This window comes from Corythoichthys intestinalis, chromosome 17 (assembly GCF_030265065.1).
Source record: "Corythoichthys intestinalis isolate RoL2023-P3 chromosome 17, ASM3026506v1, whole genome shotgun sequence".
Taxonomy (NCBI): domain Eukaryota; kingdom Metazoa; phylum Chordata; class Actinopteri; order Syngnathiformes; family Syngnathidae; genus Corythoichthys; species Corythoichthys intestinalis.
In genome coordinates, this window is record NC_080411.1 from 15,027,144 (window position 1) to 15,048,493 (window position 21,350).

General features: G+C 41.7%; 1 protein-coding gene across 2 annotated transcripts in view; it reads right to left on the reverse strand.

The window, feature by feature from the left end:
* Positions 1 to 627: 627 nt before the first annotated feature.
* The window catches only part of lamc3 (laminin, gamma 3), a 252,084-nt gene continuing 231,361 nt past the window's right edge, over positions 628 to 21,350 (reverse strand). For both annotated transcript variants that reach the window (XM_057818403.1, XM_057818404.1), the window contains exons 20-30: positions 20,018 to 20,195; positions 19,695 to 19,918; positions 15,974 to 16,050; positions 10,674 to 10,808; positions 10,441 to 10,603; positions 7,784 to 7,930; positions 7,469 to 7,571; positions 5,656 to 5,858; positions 5,409 to 5,552; positions 5,237 to 5,336; positions 628 to 1,338 (exon numbers count right to left, since the gene is read on the reverse strand). In XM_057818403.1, coding sequence (XP_057674386.1) covers positions 1,076 to 1,338; positions 5,237 to 5,336; positions 5,409 to 5,552; positions 5,656 to 5,858; positions 7,469 to 7,571; positions 7,784 to 7,930; positions 10,441 to 10,603; positions 10,674 to 10,808; positions 15,974 to 16,050; positions 19,695 to 19,918; positions 20,018 to 20,195 — 1,737 coding nt within the window. In that variant the 3' untranslated portion in view covers positions 628 to 1,075. The remainder of the gene's footprint in view (positions 1,339 to 5,236; positions 5,337 to 5,408; positions 5,553 to 5,655; positions 5,859 to 7,468; positions 7,572 to 7,783; positions 7,931 to 10,440; positions 10,604 to 10,673; positions 10,809 to 15,973; positions 16,051 to 19,694; positions 19,919 to 20,017; positions 20,196 to 21,350) is intronic.

Genomic DNA, 21,350 nt, shown 5'->3' on the forward strand with positions numbered 1-21,350 from the left:
TGCACTTGTAAAACAGCAGATTGGTGAAAAGGTTTCCTCTTAATGGGTTGCAACAAAAACCCGCACCCACTGCGGCCCTTTGTGGAATTAATTGCCCACCCCTGTTCTAGAATCTCCTCCTCCCCTTCCCTGGTTAACAGGTCCCCCACATGGTGTCAACTGGAAATACAGCTAGTTGACGATAGCACCAACCTATTCAAAGTTAGTGTAGGCGTTCAATGTATTTCTTGTTGTTGTGGTTCTTCTGTCTCTCTCTCCCTCTTTTCTTCTTAACTTATTGCCTGCAGCTGGTTTCGATTTAAGGTGTATGGCGAGGTAGATGCACACTGGCGCTTTGAAGCTGGACTCTGTTCAAAACATTCCACGTCCAACCATATACATAGGCGCTTCCAGGAGTTCACGCACAGCACAGAAAGTTTAGGAGTCTTATCTACGTCGTGCTGAATCCATTTCTGCAGATTCCGTCGGTTCCTATGGTTTGATTTTGAAGTTTTAACCTTATCAACACACTGCTTGCTTCATGTTGTTCTGTCTAAACTGGAGGTTCAGAGCAGAAATTATCCAAGATAGCGCAGCCTATGTTTCGCTCAGGAAACTTGTCTATAATTCCACAATTAATTAATCAGCCCTGACAAAGAAATAAAAAAAAAAAACATTTTTTAAAAAGTTTTTTAATAAAGAAAAGGGGACTGTATTGTACAAAAACATAAAATATAAAGAAATGCAAAGACTTGTGTAATTACTGTACACACGGTTGTATCCATGTGTTGAATGCATGCTTTTAAGGGGTGTGGCCTAGGCATTAACCAAGTGTGTTAGTCCCATTGAAGTTTAGAAATGAACGTTTCAGTGCTAATGACAGCGACAGACTTCCAATCTTTTTCAGTTGGGCGGAGTGCAAATGATTTTATCAAATCAGCTGGACCTCTGAGAGGTTCTTCGCAGTTGCACAGTCACACTAATCCATCACGGTCATTGCTTTTCCACAGACCCTCCCAGTTGAAATGGATTGGACTTCTATCGATAAAGCCAACGAGTTAAGCGCTTGTTTCTTTTTCTCTTCCAATTCAAGCAGTTAGCTGCGCTCCTTCCCGCCTGCTTCCAAGCAGGAGGGCGGCAAGTGTTGGGCAATGTCCCTGAGACTATCCCTCTCCTGCGATATTTCCTGAACGTCACGCTCCAGGAGGGCCAGGCGGCCCCGCTGGCCCTCAGCCGCCGAGCGCAGGCTTCCGATCTTGGCGCCCAGCAGGGGGCTCTCCACGCTGCCACGCAGCATAGTCAGACGACGCGCCGTCTCGTTCAGGACGTTGTGGAAACGCTCCAGAGGTACGTTGGCGTCTGGGAGGGGAAAAAGAATCGGTGGGAATGTGTCCAGGCTCAAAGTATATGTATACTTTCGATAAAAATAATAACTTTCATGAAAATAAAAAGGGTAATATTACAATTTAAAGGGAACCTCAGACTTAAAGACTTGTATGCTCTAATAAGCCACAATTGTTCTCTTTTACTATGTTATAAGAAACACACGTATTATTGCCATTGATTTAAAAATCTATAATATTTAGTACATGTTTTGACCTACGGAGGGCACCATGGAGAATAGCTGTGCTAGCTAGCATGCGAAGCTAGTATGATGACTCGCATGATTTTATCACATTCTGCTGCTGGTCAGATTGTTTCGTTACAGAGATGTGGGATGAGTTCCCGTTGTACCTGAATCCAATTCCAGCTCATCATCAGTGTCTTTAAACCGATCCTAGGCGGCTTGCCGAGATATTGACTTGCTGCCATTTGAAAATTTGTTTATCCCTTTATCCCTTCGTTGCTAGTTGCATCATTGCCTTGTTTTTTTTCATTTGTAAGCCTCTCACAGCGGTTTCCCCTCGTTTTTTATTATTATTATTTTTTAAAAATTGATCCTGACCTGCTGTCATGGATCCTTTTTGTGTCTCCCTTTTTGCGATTGCTTGTTTTTTGTGTGTTCAATAAACCTTTTTACGCAACTATGTTATGTAACTATGTTATTGTTGTCTGCTTGCTGTATGAAGTGAGCCGTGTTTTCTAATTCCGTGGTCAAGCTAGCCACAATTTCTTTTCAGTTGTGTTTCGAAAACATTAAGAGGGGTTTGAATATGAAATGATTATAACTCAAACTTACAGTTATCTTTTAAGAACTGCACGTCTTTCTGTCCGTCGTTCCGTTTAAGAGAGGGAAAAAAAGTGCATATTTTTCCCTCTAAAATGTTATATTTTTTGCATATTGCAAAATTGCATATTTTTTAATGAAAAGTTGGAATATTAAAATATCGTGTCACTTCCTGTTCATATCAGGCCACTTCCTGTGGATTTGGGGGGAATTTTGGGGTCACTTCCTGGTGATCTGGGGTCATTTCAGGTTAAATTACTGTTGTTATCAGGTCACTTAGGCTACGTACATACTACAGGTCTTAATGCACAAATCCGATTTTTTGTCATATCAGTTTTTTTGGCGTGCCCGTTCAGACTGTCCATTGAGACCGTTCAAGTATTACGGATGCGCACCAATTTGCAGTCCGACACGCGCTGAGCAAGAAGACCCGCATGCGCAGAAGCATCAAAACAAATGACACACGTCATCCGGGGATATCATATTTCGCTTTTCAAAAGGAGGACACAAATAATCCCCGTTTAGGCTTATATTCAAAGTTTAAATGGATCGATAGCATGCACGCACCGTCTGTGCATGCCACACACACATACAGGCAGTTTGCCCCGACTATCGGCCGTGTAGGCAATGTTGAAATATTGCTCACTTGGAGCAGAGAGAAAACTGAGCATTCCCAGGCTTATATTTTTTATGACTGTTGTCAAGCCCAGCCCTTCCCCAAAAGCCGTGTTCACTGCAAGCTAGGCGCTAATAACGCACAGCTGCACCGCTACCGTAGCGTCTCTCTCACTATTTGATGACATAATTGCTGCATGAAATCCGATTTGGGAAAGTGGACAGTACAGACTGCCGCGACAGTCTGGAAAAATGTGGCCCAGATCGGATTTGAACCACATACAAAAGTGACCCAGATCGGATTTGAAATGGTCCAGTTCTATGCGGCTTGTCACGTTCAGACCGTCAAGTTAATGCCTCACTCGAGTCGGAAAAACACGAAAAAATCGGATTCGTGCATTAAGACCTGTAGTATGAACGTAGCCTTATTGATCTGGGGTCATTTAAGGTCACTTCCTGTTATCGGGTCACTTCCTGTTGATTTGGGGGCATTTCGGGGTCACTTCCTATTGATTATTGAGCATTTGGGGTTCACTTTCTGTTCATATTAGGTCACTTCCCGTTGATTTTGGGTCACTTCCTGTTGATATCGGTTCACTTCCTGTTGATTTGGGGTCAGCTCCTCTCACTTAAATTTGTTGTTAACTTTCTGTGGATTTGGAAACATTTCGTGGTCACTTCCTGTTGCTATTGCGTCACTTCCAGTGGATTTGAGGGCACTTCAGAGTCCTGTTGATATTGGTTCACTTCCTGTTCATATTGGGAACCGGATCGGATCAATTCCTGTTGATTTGGGGGCAGTTTGGCTCACTTCCTGTTGTTATCAGTTCATTTGTTATTGATCTGGGGTCATTTCGTGCTCACTTCCTGTTCATATTGGGTCACTTCCTGTAGAATTGGGGGCATTTTGGGGTCACTTCCCGTTGATATCGGGTCACTTCTTGTTGATTTGGGAGCAGTTTGGATCACTTCCAGTTGGTATCAGGACACTTCATATTCATTTGGGGTAATATTGGGTTCACTTTCCTGTTGTTACCGGGCCACTTCTTATTGATTTAGGATCATTTCGTGGTCACTTCCTATTATATATTGCGTCACTTCATGTTGATATTGGGTAACTTCCTGTTGATATGGGATCAATTCCTGTTTATTTGGTGGCAGTTTGGCTAACTTCCTGTTGTTATCAGTTCACTTCTTATTGATCTGTGGTCATTTCGTGCTCACTTCCTGTTCATATTGAGTCACTTCCTGTAGATTTGGGGGCATTTTGGGAACACTTCCTGTTGATATGCGAGCAGCTTGGATCATTTCCAGTTGGTATCGGGTCACTTCATATTCATCTGGGTTAATATTGGGTTCACTTCCTGTTGTTATCACTTCATATTGATCTAGGGTCATTTCGTGGTCATTTTCTATTGATATTGCGTCACTTCCTGTTGATATTGGGTAACTTCCTGTTGATATTGGGTCATTTACTGTTGATATGGGATCAATTCCTGTTGATTTGCGGCCTTTTGGCTAACTTCCTATTGTTATCAGTTCACTTCTTATTGATCTGGGGTCATTTCGTGCTCACTTCCTGTTTATATTGGGTCACTTCCTGTAGATTTGGGGGCATTTTGGGTTCACTTCCTGTTGATATCGGGTCACTTCCTGTTGACTTGTAAGCAGTTTGGATCATTTCCAGTTGGTATTGGGTCACTTCATATTCATCTGGGGTAATATCGGGCTCACTTCCTGTTGTAATCAATTCTTATTGATCTAGGGTGATTTTGTGGTCATTTCCTGTTGATATCACGTCACTTCCTGCTGATTTCGGGGGACTTTGGAGTCACTTCCTATTGATATTGGGTCACTTTTTGTTGATTATGGAGCATTTTGGGGTCATGTCCTGTTGATATCGCATGACTTCCTGTTGATTAGGGAGCATTTTGGGTTCACTTCCTGTTCAAATTGGGTCACGTCCTGTTGATATCGCATCACATCCTGTCGGTTTGGGTCACTTCCTGTTGATTTGGGATCATTTTGTGCTCACTTCCTGTTCATATTGGGTCACTTCCTGTTGATTTGGAGGCCCTTCGGGGTCACTTCCTGTTGATATCGGGTCACTTGGGTTGGAAATCAATAGGAGTGAATGGAGGTTTTTGTGCCATTGAAATGAATGGCGTATATGACCATTGGAAAGCAATGGGAAATTTTGTCTATAAGAAATGAAATGGCAGTTTCCCGAACCATACGTTTTTGGCAAAAACTGTTGACAGCTTTTGTACCCCTAAGCGTCCTGAATTTTATTATGCATAGATGATGCGATTTAGACAAAAACTTTCGTACAAGTAGTATTCTTAAACTTCCCTGTATATATATAAAAAAAACATATTAAAGGTTATCCTAGGTCCAAGATGCATTTCTGCCATCTTCACCATATTTTTCTGCAATTTGTAGTTTTTCATTTTAAGAGTACACAATACACATTACCAATTTTGCTGATGAGCTCAGTTAAGGTGAGCGAGTAGGCCTCCAACTGCTGCTTGGCCGCCTCCACGTCCTTCTTTACTTCGGCCAGTGGCGGGCCCGGCTAGAGTAGGGAAGCACAGATGAATACGTGTGCTCTGATACGTAGGCGGCCGAGCCATGTACGATACTAAACCTCCGCGGCGACGGTGTGAGATTTTGCGTTCTGGGCCATCGCCGTCTGTGCAGCCAGACTTTGCAAGGCGGAGTCTACGTGCGAGCTAAGGTGAGCGCAAGCCGTCTTCGTGTGCTTGGCCTGCGTCAGCACCAATTTCGACTCCTAGGATAACAAATTAACTTTTATGCCATGTTAAGAAAAACATTAATAACAAATTAACTCTTATGCCATGTTAAGAAAAACATAAATTATGTCATGTGTGTACCTCAGCCACTGTGCCAGCGGTCTGTTCCGCTTCTCGCGAGGCATTCTTGGCCAGACGGGAATTTTCCCGCGCGGGCCGCAACATTTCTCGGATCTCCGACGCCAGGTTGGTGACGCCGGCCAGAACTTTGTCTTCCAGGGGCTTCTTCTTCTTTAAGGCGGCCCTCGTCTGGGCCTGCAGACGAGGCCACTCGCGCGCCATGTCTGCAGATTACATATATTTTACATAAATGACATACAGGTAGTCCCCGGGTTACGAACAGGTTCTGTTCCTACAGTGGCGACGTAACTCGAATAAATCGGAATTCACCTGTTAAAAAAAAACAAAAAAAAAACATCCAAAAAGTCTAAAAGTTAGAGATGTCCCGATTGATTGGGATGCCGGTTGAACAGATGACTTTGATCATGTCATTATCAAAGTATCGGAATCGGCAAAAAAATATCGGCCATGCCTTTTTTCAAATATATATATATTTTTTAATTAAATCGTTTTCTAATTGTATTTAACGTTACAGACATAATATGTTACACTCATCCAGTCTTTAGTTTAGGCTTAAGGTAGGGTTATCAAATTTATCCCGATAATGGCGGTAATTAATTTTTTAAAAAATGTATCATGTTAAAATATTTAACGCAATTAATGCATGCACTGCACGACCCACTCACGCATTGTCACGCTCAATCTGTAATGACACAGTTTTACCTATATAGAGAGATAAAGGCAGCGTAAAATGAGTAGAGTGAATTTTGGCAGCCTTTGGAGCCTTTTTTTAATTGGCTAAAGCCTTACAATCCCTCTCCCTACGATTAGAAATATAATGGGAAGCAATGTGGGGAAGCAAGGTAGCAATTGATCTTTTTCTTAACACCTAATGTTATTTCCCAACGCAGAGAAGATATATCCATTGGTAGCACTATGCGCAGTCATGGTTCCACTTCCCATCATGCATTTGGGCATGGCTACAGTATCATTTACTGAAAGCTCAACAAATATACTAGATGGCAATATTTAGTCACAATATACATAGTCACAAGTCTTTCTATCCGTGGATCCCTCTCACAGAAAGAATGTTAATAATGTAAATGCCATCTTGAGGATTTATCGTCATAATAAACAAATACAGTACTTATGTATTGTATGTTGAATGTATATATTCGTCCGAGTTTTATTCATTTTTTTCTTAATGCATTGCCAAAATGTATATGATCGGGAAAAATTATCGGGAATGATTGGAATTGAATCGGGAGCAAAACAAAAGCAATTGCATCGGGAAATATCAGGATCGGCAGATACTCCAACACGATCGGGAGCAAAAAAACATGATCGGAACAACCCTACTAAAAGTGTTTTAGTTTGTTTAACTCATTTGCTCCCAGAAACGTATAAATACGTTCTATTTTTAATTGTTTCAGAGTCCCAAAGACGTATTTATACGTCTTTTATATTTATTTTCACAAGAGACATCTCTGGGTTCTGATTCAAATTAGCTCCAAATTACAAGGCGGAAAATCCATTTTAAAGCAACAAAACTGGCCACTGGAGGGCAGTAGCCTATTTGGTAAGATCCGCAACCCGATTCAACGGAACGAACGGCCGAGCCGCATGGCCGGGGCACCGGGGGAAGACGACCGAATGGACGTCCACGATGCTAGGCGGCGGACGACCAAGCAGAACAACCGGGAGGACGCCCGGGATGCCAGGCGTTGGACGACCGAGCAGAACGACCGGGACTACCAGTGCAGTGGACGATGCCGTTGAGTCTGTTCAATGTTCAAGTCATTTTTTTTAATCGCCGAAAATGAGTCAAGCTCACTTTGTAAGTCACGGTCCAAGCTGATTTCTTCCGACTCTGCGGCTTTTCCCGCCACCACCGAAGCCAAGGAGACCAGTTTAGTCCATCGAGCACGGGCTTGCAGCTAGAGAGAGAAAAAGAAAACAACAACAATCAGCCCGTGAATGCAATGCAATCCAATCCAATCCAATCCAATCCAATCCAATCGCCAATTAGTTAACATAGACACTACTCTGGTGAAAAATGTTGTATATCGATAGCTTTTTGCGATACAAAGTATAGCGATATATCGGCGTTTCGATATATTATCACACCGGTATACAACAAGATGATCACCTCCGTAACGCCGTTCAGAACTTCTTGCTTGTTGCCGATGACCTCTACCAGGGACCGAGTGTCGCCGGTGATCTTGCCGATGAGGTCGTCTTTGGATCTAATGCTTTCATCCAGTTCTTTGCTCTTTTTTAACAAGGAGTTGCCACGCTAAAACAGAAATACAACCTCAGAAACAGCAACAAGAAAACTGCCACGGTGTTCGGGGCCTTGGTTCTCATCTTGCCCTGGGGCCGGCTGTTCTGGCGGGTGGGGCCCGGGCCGCGGGAGCCACCCTTTTAAAGGGAACCTCGGACTTGTAGGCTCTAATATGCCACAATTGTTCACAATTGAAACACATAAAAATATTGCCATCGATTTAAAAATCTATAACATTTAGTACATGTTCTGACCTTCGGAAGGCGCCATGTTTTACGTGCACAATGGACGCTCGGGGTGATGACGTAGATTGTCGAATACTACCAGGCTACTTAAATTCCTTCTACGCGGCGAGACGTCCAGCACATGCGATCATCGGTTAAAAGCGGCAAATACTTACTATTTGTTTTTTTATTGAGTCTTTTATTACATTTTCATTGCCTCAAAATACTTTTTGCATGTGTTTCCCTCTCATACTTTTAAGGATTGTGTTTTCTTGTGGTAGCTTTGAAGCAGATTGTTGATTTGTTGACCACATTAGTCATGTAGCATATCTAAACCACCCTTATTTGATATTAATATGTTTAAGTACTTTCTTAAGGCAGCTTTAGTATGTTCTGTCTGTATGCATCTAAACAAAAGTTGAAAGCGCACGGTAGTACTTTGTATGTCAAATTCGCCTCTTGTAGATGTTTCGCCGGTGTAGCATATTTTGGCTGAACACTGTTTTTTTTCTTACTCTCGTCTCGTCTTATCCTGTCTTTCCTGTTCATTTAGCTTTTGCTGCTCGTTTTGTGAAATATCGACAGTGCTGTCATGCTCATTAATGTTCCTCTCGGGTTCAGATTGAAAGGGTTGAACAGATGACATGTTTATGTTGCTAGAGTCATACTCTGGAAGCCCGGCAGCGTAACCATGTGACATCACCGCCCAGCAACGTCAACAACAATGGCGACCTACTAGCTAAACTATTTTTACATATTGTATAAAAAAGAAAACATCAAGAGGGGTTTCAATATCAAATGATTTTAACTCATAATAATTTTAAAAACTAAAAAAAAAAATTATCCGTGGATCCCTTTAAACTCATGCACTCTTCACCTCGCTTTGTAAATATGTTTCACTTTGGGCACCTACACACTCATTCAGGGCTTTTGAGTCCCGGGCTAGCTCCTCCTTGATGTGACAATTGCCCGCCTGCCGCCGGCCCGCCATTCCAGGACCTCTTTTAATGCACCAAATACATTATACTCCACAGTGGATCTACGATGAGGGCGTGGTGAGATGTGCGGCTGGTCAGAAGTTTAACGTGGCAGTCCCTCTGCCCTCTCAGCTGGGCTCTCTCGCTGCACTACCTCCCACACACTTGCTTATCACAGCGCTGTGTAGTGGCTGCCAGTCGGGGACATGGCAGCCACAGTAATAGGGCGGTAGGTGGGTCCCACAGTTTTCGGGGGGGGGTTGGGTGGGTATGGGAGGGGGTTCGGGGGCCTGGTCTTGCTCCGCCCCAACGGCAGTCTTTCGGCGTTCTCCTGCTTCTGCCTTCCTGTCCCCTTTCTACCCAGGTGTCCTCCTTGGGCCCCGGCGCAGACCACCAACTGGGTGCCGGCAGGGCAGCAGCGTGTCACCATCTTCGGGTGGGTATCCTCTCCTTCTTCGGGCCTAGTGGGACGTGGGGGTCCCGCGGTGTGCCACGTCAGACGGGGGTTTGTGGTGGTGGTGGGGGCAGGTGTGGGGGACAGTGGCACATCTCCTCGTCCTTTCCCTGAGGACTGGTTGTTGGTGGCACAAATGGTCCAGGGCACAGCCCTGGGGAGGACAGTGGCCTCTGTGCCAGAGCTGATGGGTTATGGGTGTGTCGCACTCGCTCCCCCTAGATTGGCGGGGGGGTGTCGCACTCGTTCCCCCTAGTTTGGCGGGGGCGTTGCCGTGCCCCCCTGGCAGCCACCGCACAGCATTTCAACTTTTTCTGCAGGACTATCACACATGATGAGGTGCAATTAGGCACACTCAGGTAGATGAGATTGTAGGTGCCACGATTAGTGATCAGGTAGCATAGAATGGGATGTCAACATATCCACACTTACAGGTGATTTTCATGGTCCTGGGTTCCCCACATTGCCTAATCATGTTTCCTTTCGACTTACCTTCCCTCCTCTTTCTTCTCGGTTACCAGGCCCCCCACATGGCCTCCACAGGTAAATATAATTGGACAATAATAGCAACATTATGTTCATAGGTAGCATAGGTGTTAAAAAATGTATTTTGTTTTTTTTTTCTCCTCTTGTCTGTTTTCTTTCTGTCCAACCTAAACCTCTTTCTGTTTCCTGCTTTCTCCTAATAAATCAAACATAATGAACACCCACAATGGGAGTATATCAAACTCCCATGTGATACATTAAAACTGTTCAGACCATAAGGACACACAGATTTTTACTCTCCGTGTCTAAGCAGCTGAACAGGACTGGTAAAAAAAAAAACTGCCAGACTTGCCTCGTCTTTTTGGTGCTTGGCGGACTTACCATGGTGAGCTCGTCGCCGCCAGCCCTGCGATTGAGCTGCGACGTGACATCGGCGAGAACGACGCGCAGCCTGTCACCGTTATTTTTTGGGGCCTCGTCATCGGCAACACTTTCGTTCACCAAAGTGGTCAGGTTTTGCCTCTTCTGCCGCATCAGCGTCATCCTGTTACGCATTTCAGTTCTTCAACTAAGCACTATTTAGATGTTGCATTTTTAAGTGCATCTCTGCTTACCGTTGCGTCAGGTCCACAACATACTCGTCAGTGGAGTTGTCCTGTAGGAGCTCCATCAGCGAGGCAAAGTTGCGCTTTGAAGCGGCGAGCGCCCTTTCGGCCACGGCCTCGATGTAATCTGCGGCATCTCCGTGGCTACGAAATGCCAATACAATAAGCAAATGTATTTGTAGAGCACAATTTAAAACAAGGCAATTTACATGAAAATCAGCAAGACACAGTGAAGAAATAGAAATAGGAACATAAATATAAAATAGATGACTAGCAAAAGCCATATAACTTGGAATTTGAACGATAGGGGCATTTGTGAATACTTTGTACTAAAAAATAGCGTTTTTAACCTTAATGTGCTATGAAATGGTGAGCATGTCGAAAAGTGAAAATGACTGCACTGATATAATTTTACATATACATAGTAATCGAATTTGGCACTCAAATCTGGCAGTTTTTTCCCCAATTTCATAGTCTTTCCACCCAAAACAATAAATCAGGGAACGCCCACTTTTTTCAGCAGTTCTGGTTGTGACATCACAACCACAATTGATGATCATGGCTAGCTTCCTAGTGCTGCGCTAGATAGTACATGTTGACAGAATGACAGAACGGTCACACGGCAACAAGAGAATAGCACACCTATGGATAGCATGCTAGCAAAAATCTGCAGCTCATTCTGGGTGTGACATCATCTTCTGTCTGGAGTTTTTTAGTGGGCGGTGCCAAAGCAACTGAGAAAAAAGATCCAATTTCATGATTAAGGACACTTTCACAGTAGCACTGTTGGGTCCATTTCAAACGGGCCAGAGTTCTTTTTCTCAGATAGTCCGCTTCGTTTTGTAAATGTGAATGCACATCTGAACTCTAGTTCGGATCAAACAAACGAACTCTGGTCCGCTTGAAAATCGTGGGTCTCGGTCCACTTTAAACGCACCCTGTTTCGCTTGTGAATGCAACCGAAGCAGGGTGCGCCTTTGCTACTTTACGTACAGCGTCACAGCTGCCAGCCAGTTGAGATGCTAGACGCAGTGCATCCTTGGAAGCGGAATAAAGCGCGCACGCTACTCAAAATCCCCAATGGTAAGAAAACAGACTATTAACCATGGCCAAATGTTGTTGTGCTGCGCTAAGCAGTTGCATTTGATGCACAGAATCGGGTTCTAATGTGGTGATTGTGTTTTGCTTGCTGTTCCTGAAAGCACTGTGTGAGAGTGCGGAAGAGTGTGACGGGATACTACGGAGCCCCTAAAGGGACACCGACAGAAATAAAATAAATTCAAGCAATCTGGTGCGTACCAGAAACAATCTGGTGTGATGTAACTTGCAATTGGCTAACTTCCATAGCAAAAGTCCGCTATCTTATGCTATATAATGCTAATGTTTAGCATATAGTTTCTGGTGAGCGGTAGGAACAATCTGGTGTGCACCAGAAACAATCTGGTACGCACCAGACAGTTGCATTGTTGCAACTGGCTAACTTGCATAGCAAAAGTCCGCTAGCTTAAATGCTATATAATGCTAACGTTTACAACAATTGGCTAACTTGCATAGCAAAATTCCGCTAGCTTAAATGCTACAGTATATAATGCTAATATTTACAACAATTGGCTAACTTGCATAACAATAGTCCGCTAGCTTAAATTAGGGTGACCATATTTTGATTTCCAAAAAAGAGGACACTCAGCCCGGCCTCAAGAAACTTGAATTTTACTCGAAGTTCACTCAAAGATGCCCATATCACTTTAATATATTTAAAGTGTGCCCCTTCACTCTGGATGGAAAAATGCAGTTTGAAAAAATAAAATAATGACAAAAAAATAATACATATACAGTGGTACCTCTACATACGAATTTAATTCGTTCCAGGACCTTGTTTGTAAGTCGAAATGGTCGTATGTCGAGCAGGATTTTCCCATAGGAATACATTATAATTCCATTAATTCGTTCCAAAGCCTAAAAACATATACTAAATTCTTAATAAATACTGCTGGCACTGTTACAAATGGCAATTAAACATAGAAAAACAAATAAGTTATAAATAAATAATTCAGAATAATATAATAATAAGAAGAATAATTAATAATTATTCCTGTAAATAATGTAACGAATCGGATTCTAATATGGCGGACACTTTTTACTGTCCCTGAACGCACTGCGAAGCTGACGTCTCAGTGAGATAGGTCGGTGCGGTAGAGATAATACTTTCGTTTTCTTGAGAGCAGTCAACTGCTTAAGACAATGGGCGTTTTGTGTTGGATAAGTTCTTAAATAAATGATAAAAACGTGACGAAGCTGGCGATTTCCTTGGCAATGTTACCACAATGATAATTGTCACCTTAACTTATAAATAGTGGCGAACGGTGGTCGGAAGAGGACCACGGAGCTGTATTGTTGAGCCAGTTCAGGGACGCGCACCCCAAGCTCATATTTTTCTATAACTTGCATCTTCATTTCAAAGGTAAGCATCACTTTTTTCCTTGTTTCTCCAACTGTATCAACTTTTTTTTGAAAACTGTTGATTTCTCACACAAGAAAATCCACCGTGCGTTCGTTTGCAGTGCTGTCATGTTGTCGTATTTCGAGCAACTCGTCGGATGTAGAAACAAATGGGGGCTCAAATTTTACGTCGGATGTCGAAAAGATCGTGTGTCGAAGTGATCGTATGTAGAGGTACCACTGTATATATAAATATAGTATAGTACAATGCAGACCCATGGAAAAGTAGTCCAGTCAATACACATACATACAGTAGGCTTATAAATTACAATCACGACAATTGCCCTTGACAAATTGTTATTCCCATTCAATGGATATTCTTATTCAATGTTCTAGATTGCAAACAAACAATAACCGAAATTATTCAACCAGCATGTTTCCAAACGTAGCAGTTCAAAACTACGTTTCCCATAATGCCTAGTGTGGTTTAGCTTACTGATAGCTAGCTGAGGCAAAAATCAAACTTTGCTATAAAGGTTTACAATAATCGGCAGCACAACGATGCGACACCAAACGGGATTTTACAGTCAAAGCTTCGACAGAAGTCAACAGTTGCCAGAAGTCAACAATTGCCATTATAGACGTATTTATCGTAAAAAATTTAACTGGACAGGCGTTGTGGCCAAATCGTCAGCCCAGTAGATGGCGGTAATGCCTAATGATAGGGGTAAACTGCCAACAAAAACAAGAAGAACTTCTTCTTCCCTCTCTACTACTAGGAGCCAAGTCATCGCATGCAGGCGCTGCCACCCAGCGGCCGGAGGAATTCTCTTCAAATTGGTCCCGTGAAAAATCATAAAAACCGGACATTTTTATGAATTTATAAAACCCGCACGGACAACGAGGATACTACGTGAAAGTAGGACTAGTCCGGGCAAAAGAGGACATTTGGTCACCCTAGCTTCAATGCTATATAACACTCACGTTTACCAGATTGTTTCTAGTGCGCCTACCCGACTTCTGATAAGCGGTTGAAGATGGATGGATGGACCAGATCGTTTATAGTGCGCCTACCCGACTTCGGATAAGTGCTTGAAGATGGATGGATGGATAGACCAGATTATTTCTGGTCCGCACCAGAAACTATCTGGTGCAAATTGCTTAAATATATTTAATTTCTGTGGATATTCCTTTAGGGCAGGGGCGGTGTTGGAGTCGGTCTTTCAGGTCCTCCGCGTGTTCGTTTTCAATTCAGGTGAGACGGCTGGAATAGATTGTTAATAAAGACTGGAGGCAAGAGATCAATACTACGCAGTTTTAATTTCAGACATTTCTGTGTGCATTTAGTTACAGACAAGCAGCATGGACAAAAATGCACACAAACAAAGTGTTCAGTGTCCTTTATATACAGGCTTGGAGGTGTGTCGAACATTTGGTGGTTAGTCCTTCTCTTGCAATTCTTGCAAAATAGGTCATAAACCTTGCTGCATGGGCAGTTATACATTGACACATATAGAAATTAGACAGTCTGGATCTGGGATTTTCTGTGGTCATAAAAGAAACTATCAGCAGTTTCTTTGCAAACCACCTCCATTCATGGTCATGTTTGTTAACTTTAACAAGCATATGGGAATGTTGCATTAGGCGAGATGCATACTGACTTTAGTGGGCAAACCGGTCCTCGAGGGCCACAGTGAGTCCTGGTCTTGGTTCCAACTGATCCAGCACAGACTTTTTAACCAATGAGGTTTCAATGGAAACAAGAAGCACCTGACTGCAATCACCTGATTGCACTTATAACACACCAGATTGGTGAAAAGGTGTCCTCTTGATGGGTTGCAGGAAAAACCCACAGCGGCCCTTTGTGGAATAGTTTGCCCACCCCTGCTTTAGGGGCTATGTAGGATACTTTAACTTTCGATGTTCTGTTGTTGTTGGCAACTTGGCGAAGTTGGCATCGTCAACGGCGGGCAGTAGCTGTGTTGCACAAGTTCTAAAATAAAGGATTAAAACCTGACGAAGCTGGCCACTTCCTCGTCGTTGTTACAGTATTAAGAAAAGAAATGCCTGCACCAGAGGCTCCGTTTTTCACTTGTTTTTTTCCGTCATAGTTCGGTTGGCGCAGTGTGACTGCTGAACCTTTTCAACAATTTTTCTGCAAGTGTTGTTGCGAGGTAGCTCTCAAAGGATTTAGGACCCTGGTCCTGTTGGTCTAATGTGAAAGTGTCCTAAGCCTTTTTAGGTCACTTTTTGGATGGATTTGTGACCAAAAAATGCTCTGCTTTCATTTTAAAGTCACTTGCTGTCATGTCTCATAGCATCTTTAAAGGAGCTTATTGTTTAAGTACACTGCAGACCTTCAGGTCACTTGTTCCAGTTGCGAGGATCATACTGCCTCACCCTGCTTGGTTTTAGTTCTTACAACACATAGCAGACCACTTCCAGACAAGATTCTTCGTATGAGTCAAACAAATCAAGCGTGTATTTTGGTCCAAGGCCATAACGACAACTCAAGCGTGTATTTTGGTCCAAGGCCATAACGTTTTTTGGAGACTAGCAATAAGCAGTAAGATTTTTCAAGTCTATTGTTCAACGCACAGGAAGCCAGTGTAATTATTTCACAAACGGTGTAATATGGTCTAGTTTCCTTGTAATTGAAAGGACTCTAGGAGCAGCATTCTTGCTTAGCTGAAGCTTCCTGACTGATTTTTTGTTGAGACCAGTAAATATGCCATTGCAGTAATCCAATCTACTAAATACGAATGCAATGATAAGTTTTTCCTGGTCTTGTTTGGACAGAAAGCGTAAAGATGGAAACCTGACAAGGTTTCCAAGAAAGCATAGTTTAGTTATGGAGCTGATTTACTTACCTTTTGTTAAGAACTTGAGATTCGTTAACCATCGTCTTCCACTGGTTTGGTCCTGACTCGACCTCAAAAGGTATTATCTAGCGAAAAAAAATATTGGGTTTCAAACAAAAATGACAGACTCTCTTTTTGTCTCTTTTTGATACCTTTTAGGAGTTTGTTCATAGTAGAGAAGTCATTTCATGTTGACATGTGAACTCATTGGCTGCCATTGAAGACGATAGACAAACCAGAGCGGCTCTAAAAACAGGAACTATCAGGAGAAATTGCATGTAGAATTTTGGTCACTTCCTATTAATTTTGGGCCATTTTCTTGGAGGCCCTCCCAGTCAAAATGGATCGGACGTCTAGCTTGATCAATGGCATTGAAAGATGAGCATTCACCACCAGTCTTCCCAGTTTTAATGAACTGGTGTCAATAGTGAGTAATGAGTTCATTTTTGTTCACTTACAGGTCACTTCCTATTGATTTTGGGTCGATTCCTTCACCTTTTTGGGCATTCCAGGGTCACGTCCAGTACATTTATGATCATTTACTGTTGATTTTTGGGCATTTCTGGGTCACTTCCTCTAGATTTTACATTGGCGCTAATATGCTGTTAACCCTAAAACCTATCCTGAAGTTCAGAATTTTTTGCATTAGGCTTAATCATCGCGATAGTGGGGGTTTAATTAGTCGTTGGGGTTGAGTTAAAAAAATTGCATGTAGTCTGTCAGTTATTCGTTTTCTAATTGTATTTAACGTTACAGACATAATGTGTTACACTCTTCCAGAGTCTTTAGTTTAAGCTTAAGGTAGGGGCGAGAATTAATATTTTTTACATTTATCACGTTACAATACTTAAAGCAATTAACGCATGCGCTGCACGACCCACTCACGCATTGTCGCGTCCAATCTATAATGGCTCCGTTTTACCCATACAGTATATAGAGCTAAAAGGCAGCGTACAATGAGTAGATTGAATTTTGGCAGCCTTTGGAGCCTTTTTTTAAATATGGCCTTACAATCCCTCTCCCAACGATTAGAATAATCGTGGGAAGCAATGTGGGGAAGAAAGGTAGTATTTGATCTTTTTCTTAAACACCCTATATTATTTCCCAACGCAGAGAAGCTATATAAATTGGTACCACGACGCACAGTCATGGTTGCACTTCCCATCATGCATTTGGGCAGAAGTTAAATGGCTACAGTATCATTTACTGAAAGCTCAACAAATACACTAGATGGCAATATTTAGTCACAATATACAAAATCACATTTATCCCTCTAAGAATTACAAGTCTTTTTATCCGTGTATCCCTCTCACAGAAAGAATGTTAATAATGTAAATGCCATCTTGAGGATATATTGTCATAATAAACAAATACAGTACTTATGTACTGTATGTTGAATGTATATATTCGTCCGAATTTTATTCATCTTTTTCTTAATGCATTGCCAAAATGTATATGATCGGGAAAAATTATCGGGAATGATTGGAATTGAATCGGGAGCAAAAAAAAAAGCAATCGGATCGGGAAATATCGGGATCGGCAGATACTCAAACTAAAACGATGGGGATCGGATCGGGAGCAAAAAAACATGATCGGAACAACCCTACTTAGGTCGGCTCGTTTTTTTTTTCTCGTCTTTTCCAGCCTTCGACACTCAAGCTATGTAATATTCAAATCTTTCACAGGAGACGATCTTTTTCTTAACACAGTTAATTGAACACAACGCAAAACATACTGTATACCATTTGCAGCCACCACTGACAGTCATGGTTGCCCAACTTCCCATCATGCATTTGGGCGGAACAGTTAAGTCGCTACGATATCATTTAGTGAAAGCACAACAAAAATAATATTCCCATCTCTCAAACAATAATGTTCACAAAAAGAAAAGCGCTCAATGCAAAGAGAACTGGCATTCCCAATCAAAATAGCTATGCAAAATACACATAAGACTTACTCAGACTTTGCCTTGGCTAGATCTCTAATTTAGGGCTGCAGCTATCGAATATTTTAGTAATCGAGTAATTGACTGAAAATTCTATCGATTAATCGAGTAATTGGATAAAACAAATATATTTTGAGGTGAAGAGCAATTATAAATATACATGAGAAAACAAGACATTTCATCAACTCTTGAACCATTTTCAGTCAATTAATGTCTTTGTTTTCGATGTATATTGTTGAAAACAGCCAACAATTGCATCTGAGATGTAACTAGAATTAACAAAAAAAAAAAAAAAGACTAATTCACTGCTTTCACTCACAAAACTTTTAGATCTTATTAAAAAAAAAAAAAAATTATATATATCTTACCTAAAAATGCCGTTACGCTTGATAACACACATCACTTAAAAGTTAAGATTTTTTCCCACGTGTTTCAATTAAATTTCTATTTGTGTCAAGCCATTTTTAAGTTCTAGTTAAGTTTTAAGTTAGTCTAAACTGTAAATCCTGATAGGATTTTGAGTTTTTGCAGTGTTCAAAATAAATGAATGATACAGGTTGTATTGGAGCACATTAGGGACCAGTGCTACTTGGTGTTTTATCCAGCAATGACTACTGAGCTAAAATTGATAGTTAGCATTATTAAGTTTTTATTTTACACCCTCATCACTCCACAATGCTATGTTATGTTAAAGCCTGTATGTAAGACATGTTAGCCACGGATCGACAGTGGTCATTATTAATAGAAACCTAGCCCTCCGCAGGGCTAACGTTACGTGAGCTAGTAGTGACAGTAGCGTTAATCTTATTTATTAGCGCTTAGCGCTCTTTATTAGCGCTTAGCGCTCTACTTACTAACGCTGCCCAGATGCGGCCGAGTCTGTCATTTCGCATTTAGTTCAACATACATGCGATCTCTATGAGACGCATCAAACGCTACTTGCAACCAATGTAGCATCGTGCGGGCTAGTATTTAGCAACGTCGGCGTCGTTTGTAGCGGCTGTTGGCTGCAGTAAGTTTTTTTTTTCTTTTTTCCCCTTCTTCTTCTCCGCACGTGACATCAGCGCGTTGTCCCGCATTAAAAGTAGTCCGAGCAAAACGTGATGCTTAGAGCTGTCAAAATAAATGATTACTCGAAGTGAATAAAATTACTCGGATCAGAGTTACTCGAGTTACTCGAGTTACTCGAGTATTCGTTTCAGCTGTACTCTAATTAATTTAAAACTCTCCATTGACACCTTGTGGTGTATTTCAATCAGTACCTAATGTAGTTAAAGACACTGTGGAAGAACGCCAGGGAGCCCATGTAACGTCCCGCTCGGCGACGTCAACAATGGCGAGCTATTAGTTTATTTTGTGATTGAAAATTGTACAAATTTTATTAAAACAAAAATAAGAGGGGTTTTTAATATAAAATTACTATAACTTGTACTCAAATTATCTTTTAAGAACTACAAGTCTTTCTATCCATGGATCCCTTTAACAAAAAAAGAATGTTAAAAATGTTAATGCAATCTTGTGGATTCATTCTTATAATAAACAAATACAGTACTTATGTACAGTATGTTGAATGTTTATGTCCGTCTTGTGTCTTATCTTTCCATTCCAACAATAATTTACAGAAAAATATGGCATATTTTAGAGATGGTTTGAATTGCGATTAATAACGATTAATTAATTTTTAAGGTGTGATTAACTCGATTAAAAATTTTGATCATTTGACAGCCCTAATTTTCTACCATCATTTTCAGTTTAAACAAAAATCTACCACAAATTTCAGTGTACCAAAGTATCCAGATCTTTTGTGGCCTGCTCCAATTCCGCTTGAGACTCGCCGACAACCAGCGCCATCTCAGATAAAATCTGACACATGCTTCCAAACTTCTTTTCTTCTTCTTTGGTGCTAACGCTGCAGTTAAAGGTGGTTACCAAACGGCGCAGCTGGAGCTCCAGTGCGCCCGTGGACACCTCCAGTGAGGAGAATTGTTGTATGAAGGCCTCCCGAGTCTCTGGAAGCAGAATTGCAAATACGTTATGACCACTCACGCTCTGAAAAAACGGTTCAGAAAATTGTACGTGGACACCCGGAGGGTTAAGAAATTTTATACCTTGGAAGGCTAGAAATTCCTCCAGCGCATTGGGAAGCACTTCTCTGTCCCGTTGGTTCTGGTGGATTCCGTCTTCTGGATTTCCTGGCGTAGTACGGCGCGTCCCCAATCGGCCGTGGCAATCGAAGCGAGCCAGGAGCTCCTCTGTGTCCCGCAGGCGTGTCCTCAGCTTCTCCGCCTGTACCAACCGGCATGTAAGCACTCCCATTGTAGGAAAATGTAGTGCTAAAAAAAAACTGCGATTGAAATCGGTACTTATTCATCACGAGGTGGGAAATATGTGGGAGTATTCGGACAAAAGCAACGAATAAACTTGAAAATGCCATTTGTGGAAAAGTTAGGATGGTTGACCGTGATGGTTGGTTTTTCGGGTCACTTCCTTTTGATTTTGGGACATTACAGGTTCCTGTCATGTTCATATTGGGTCACTTCCTGTTGATATGGGGGGATTTCGGCATCCTTTCCTGGTAAATTTTTAGGCATCTCGGACTTCCTGTAGCTATTGCTTCACTTTATATTTATTTTAAGGCATTTCGGGTTCACTTCCTGTTCATACTGGGTCACTTCTTGTTGATATGGGAGGATTTCGGCATCTCTTCCTGTTGATTTGGGGTATTTTTGGATCACTTCCTGTTGATACTGTATTTGGGTGTGATCGGCATGAACGTTTATGGCCGTCATTGGAGTGGACATGCATGGACGTCAATGGAATTGACATATATGGGTGTCAATATTGATATCACTTCCTGTTGATTTGGGGGCATTTCAGGGTCACTTCCTGTTGATATCAGGTCACTTCCTGTCAATAGAATTGACGTACATGGGCATCAATGGACTTGATGTACATAGCTGTTAATGGCGTCGACAAATATTGGCGTCAATTGAATTGACGTACATGGGTGTCATGTTGTGAGTTTTGGCTAAAAAATGGTGTCATGTTTTGGTCAAAAATTGTGAAATATTGTTCAAGATTTGTGACATTTTGGTGATAACTTGTGAAATTCTGGTGAAAATGGTAATGTTTTAGTCAAAAATTGTGACATTTTGTTGAAAAATGGTGACATTTTTGTAAAAGACTGGTAAGTGTTGGTGAAAAATGGTGAGATTTTGATCAACAGTTGTGACATTTTGGTGAAAATGGTTTTGTTTTGGTCAAAATATTTCGGTCATAAATTGAGACATTATGTTAAAAATTGTTCTGTTTTGGTGAAAAATGTGAAATTCTTTTGAAAAATGGTGATGTTTTGGTCAAAATAGTGATGTTTTGGTCATAAAGTCTGACATATTGGTGAAAATTTGAGAGGTAAAAATCTTTGGTTAAAACCAGTGAAAT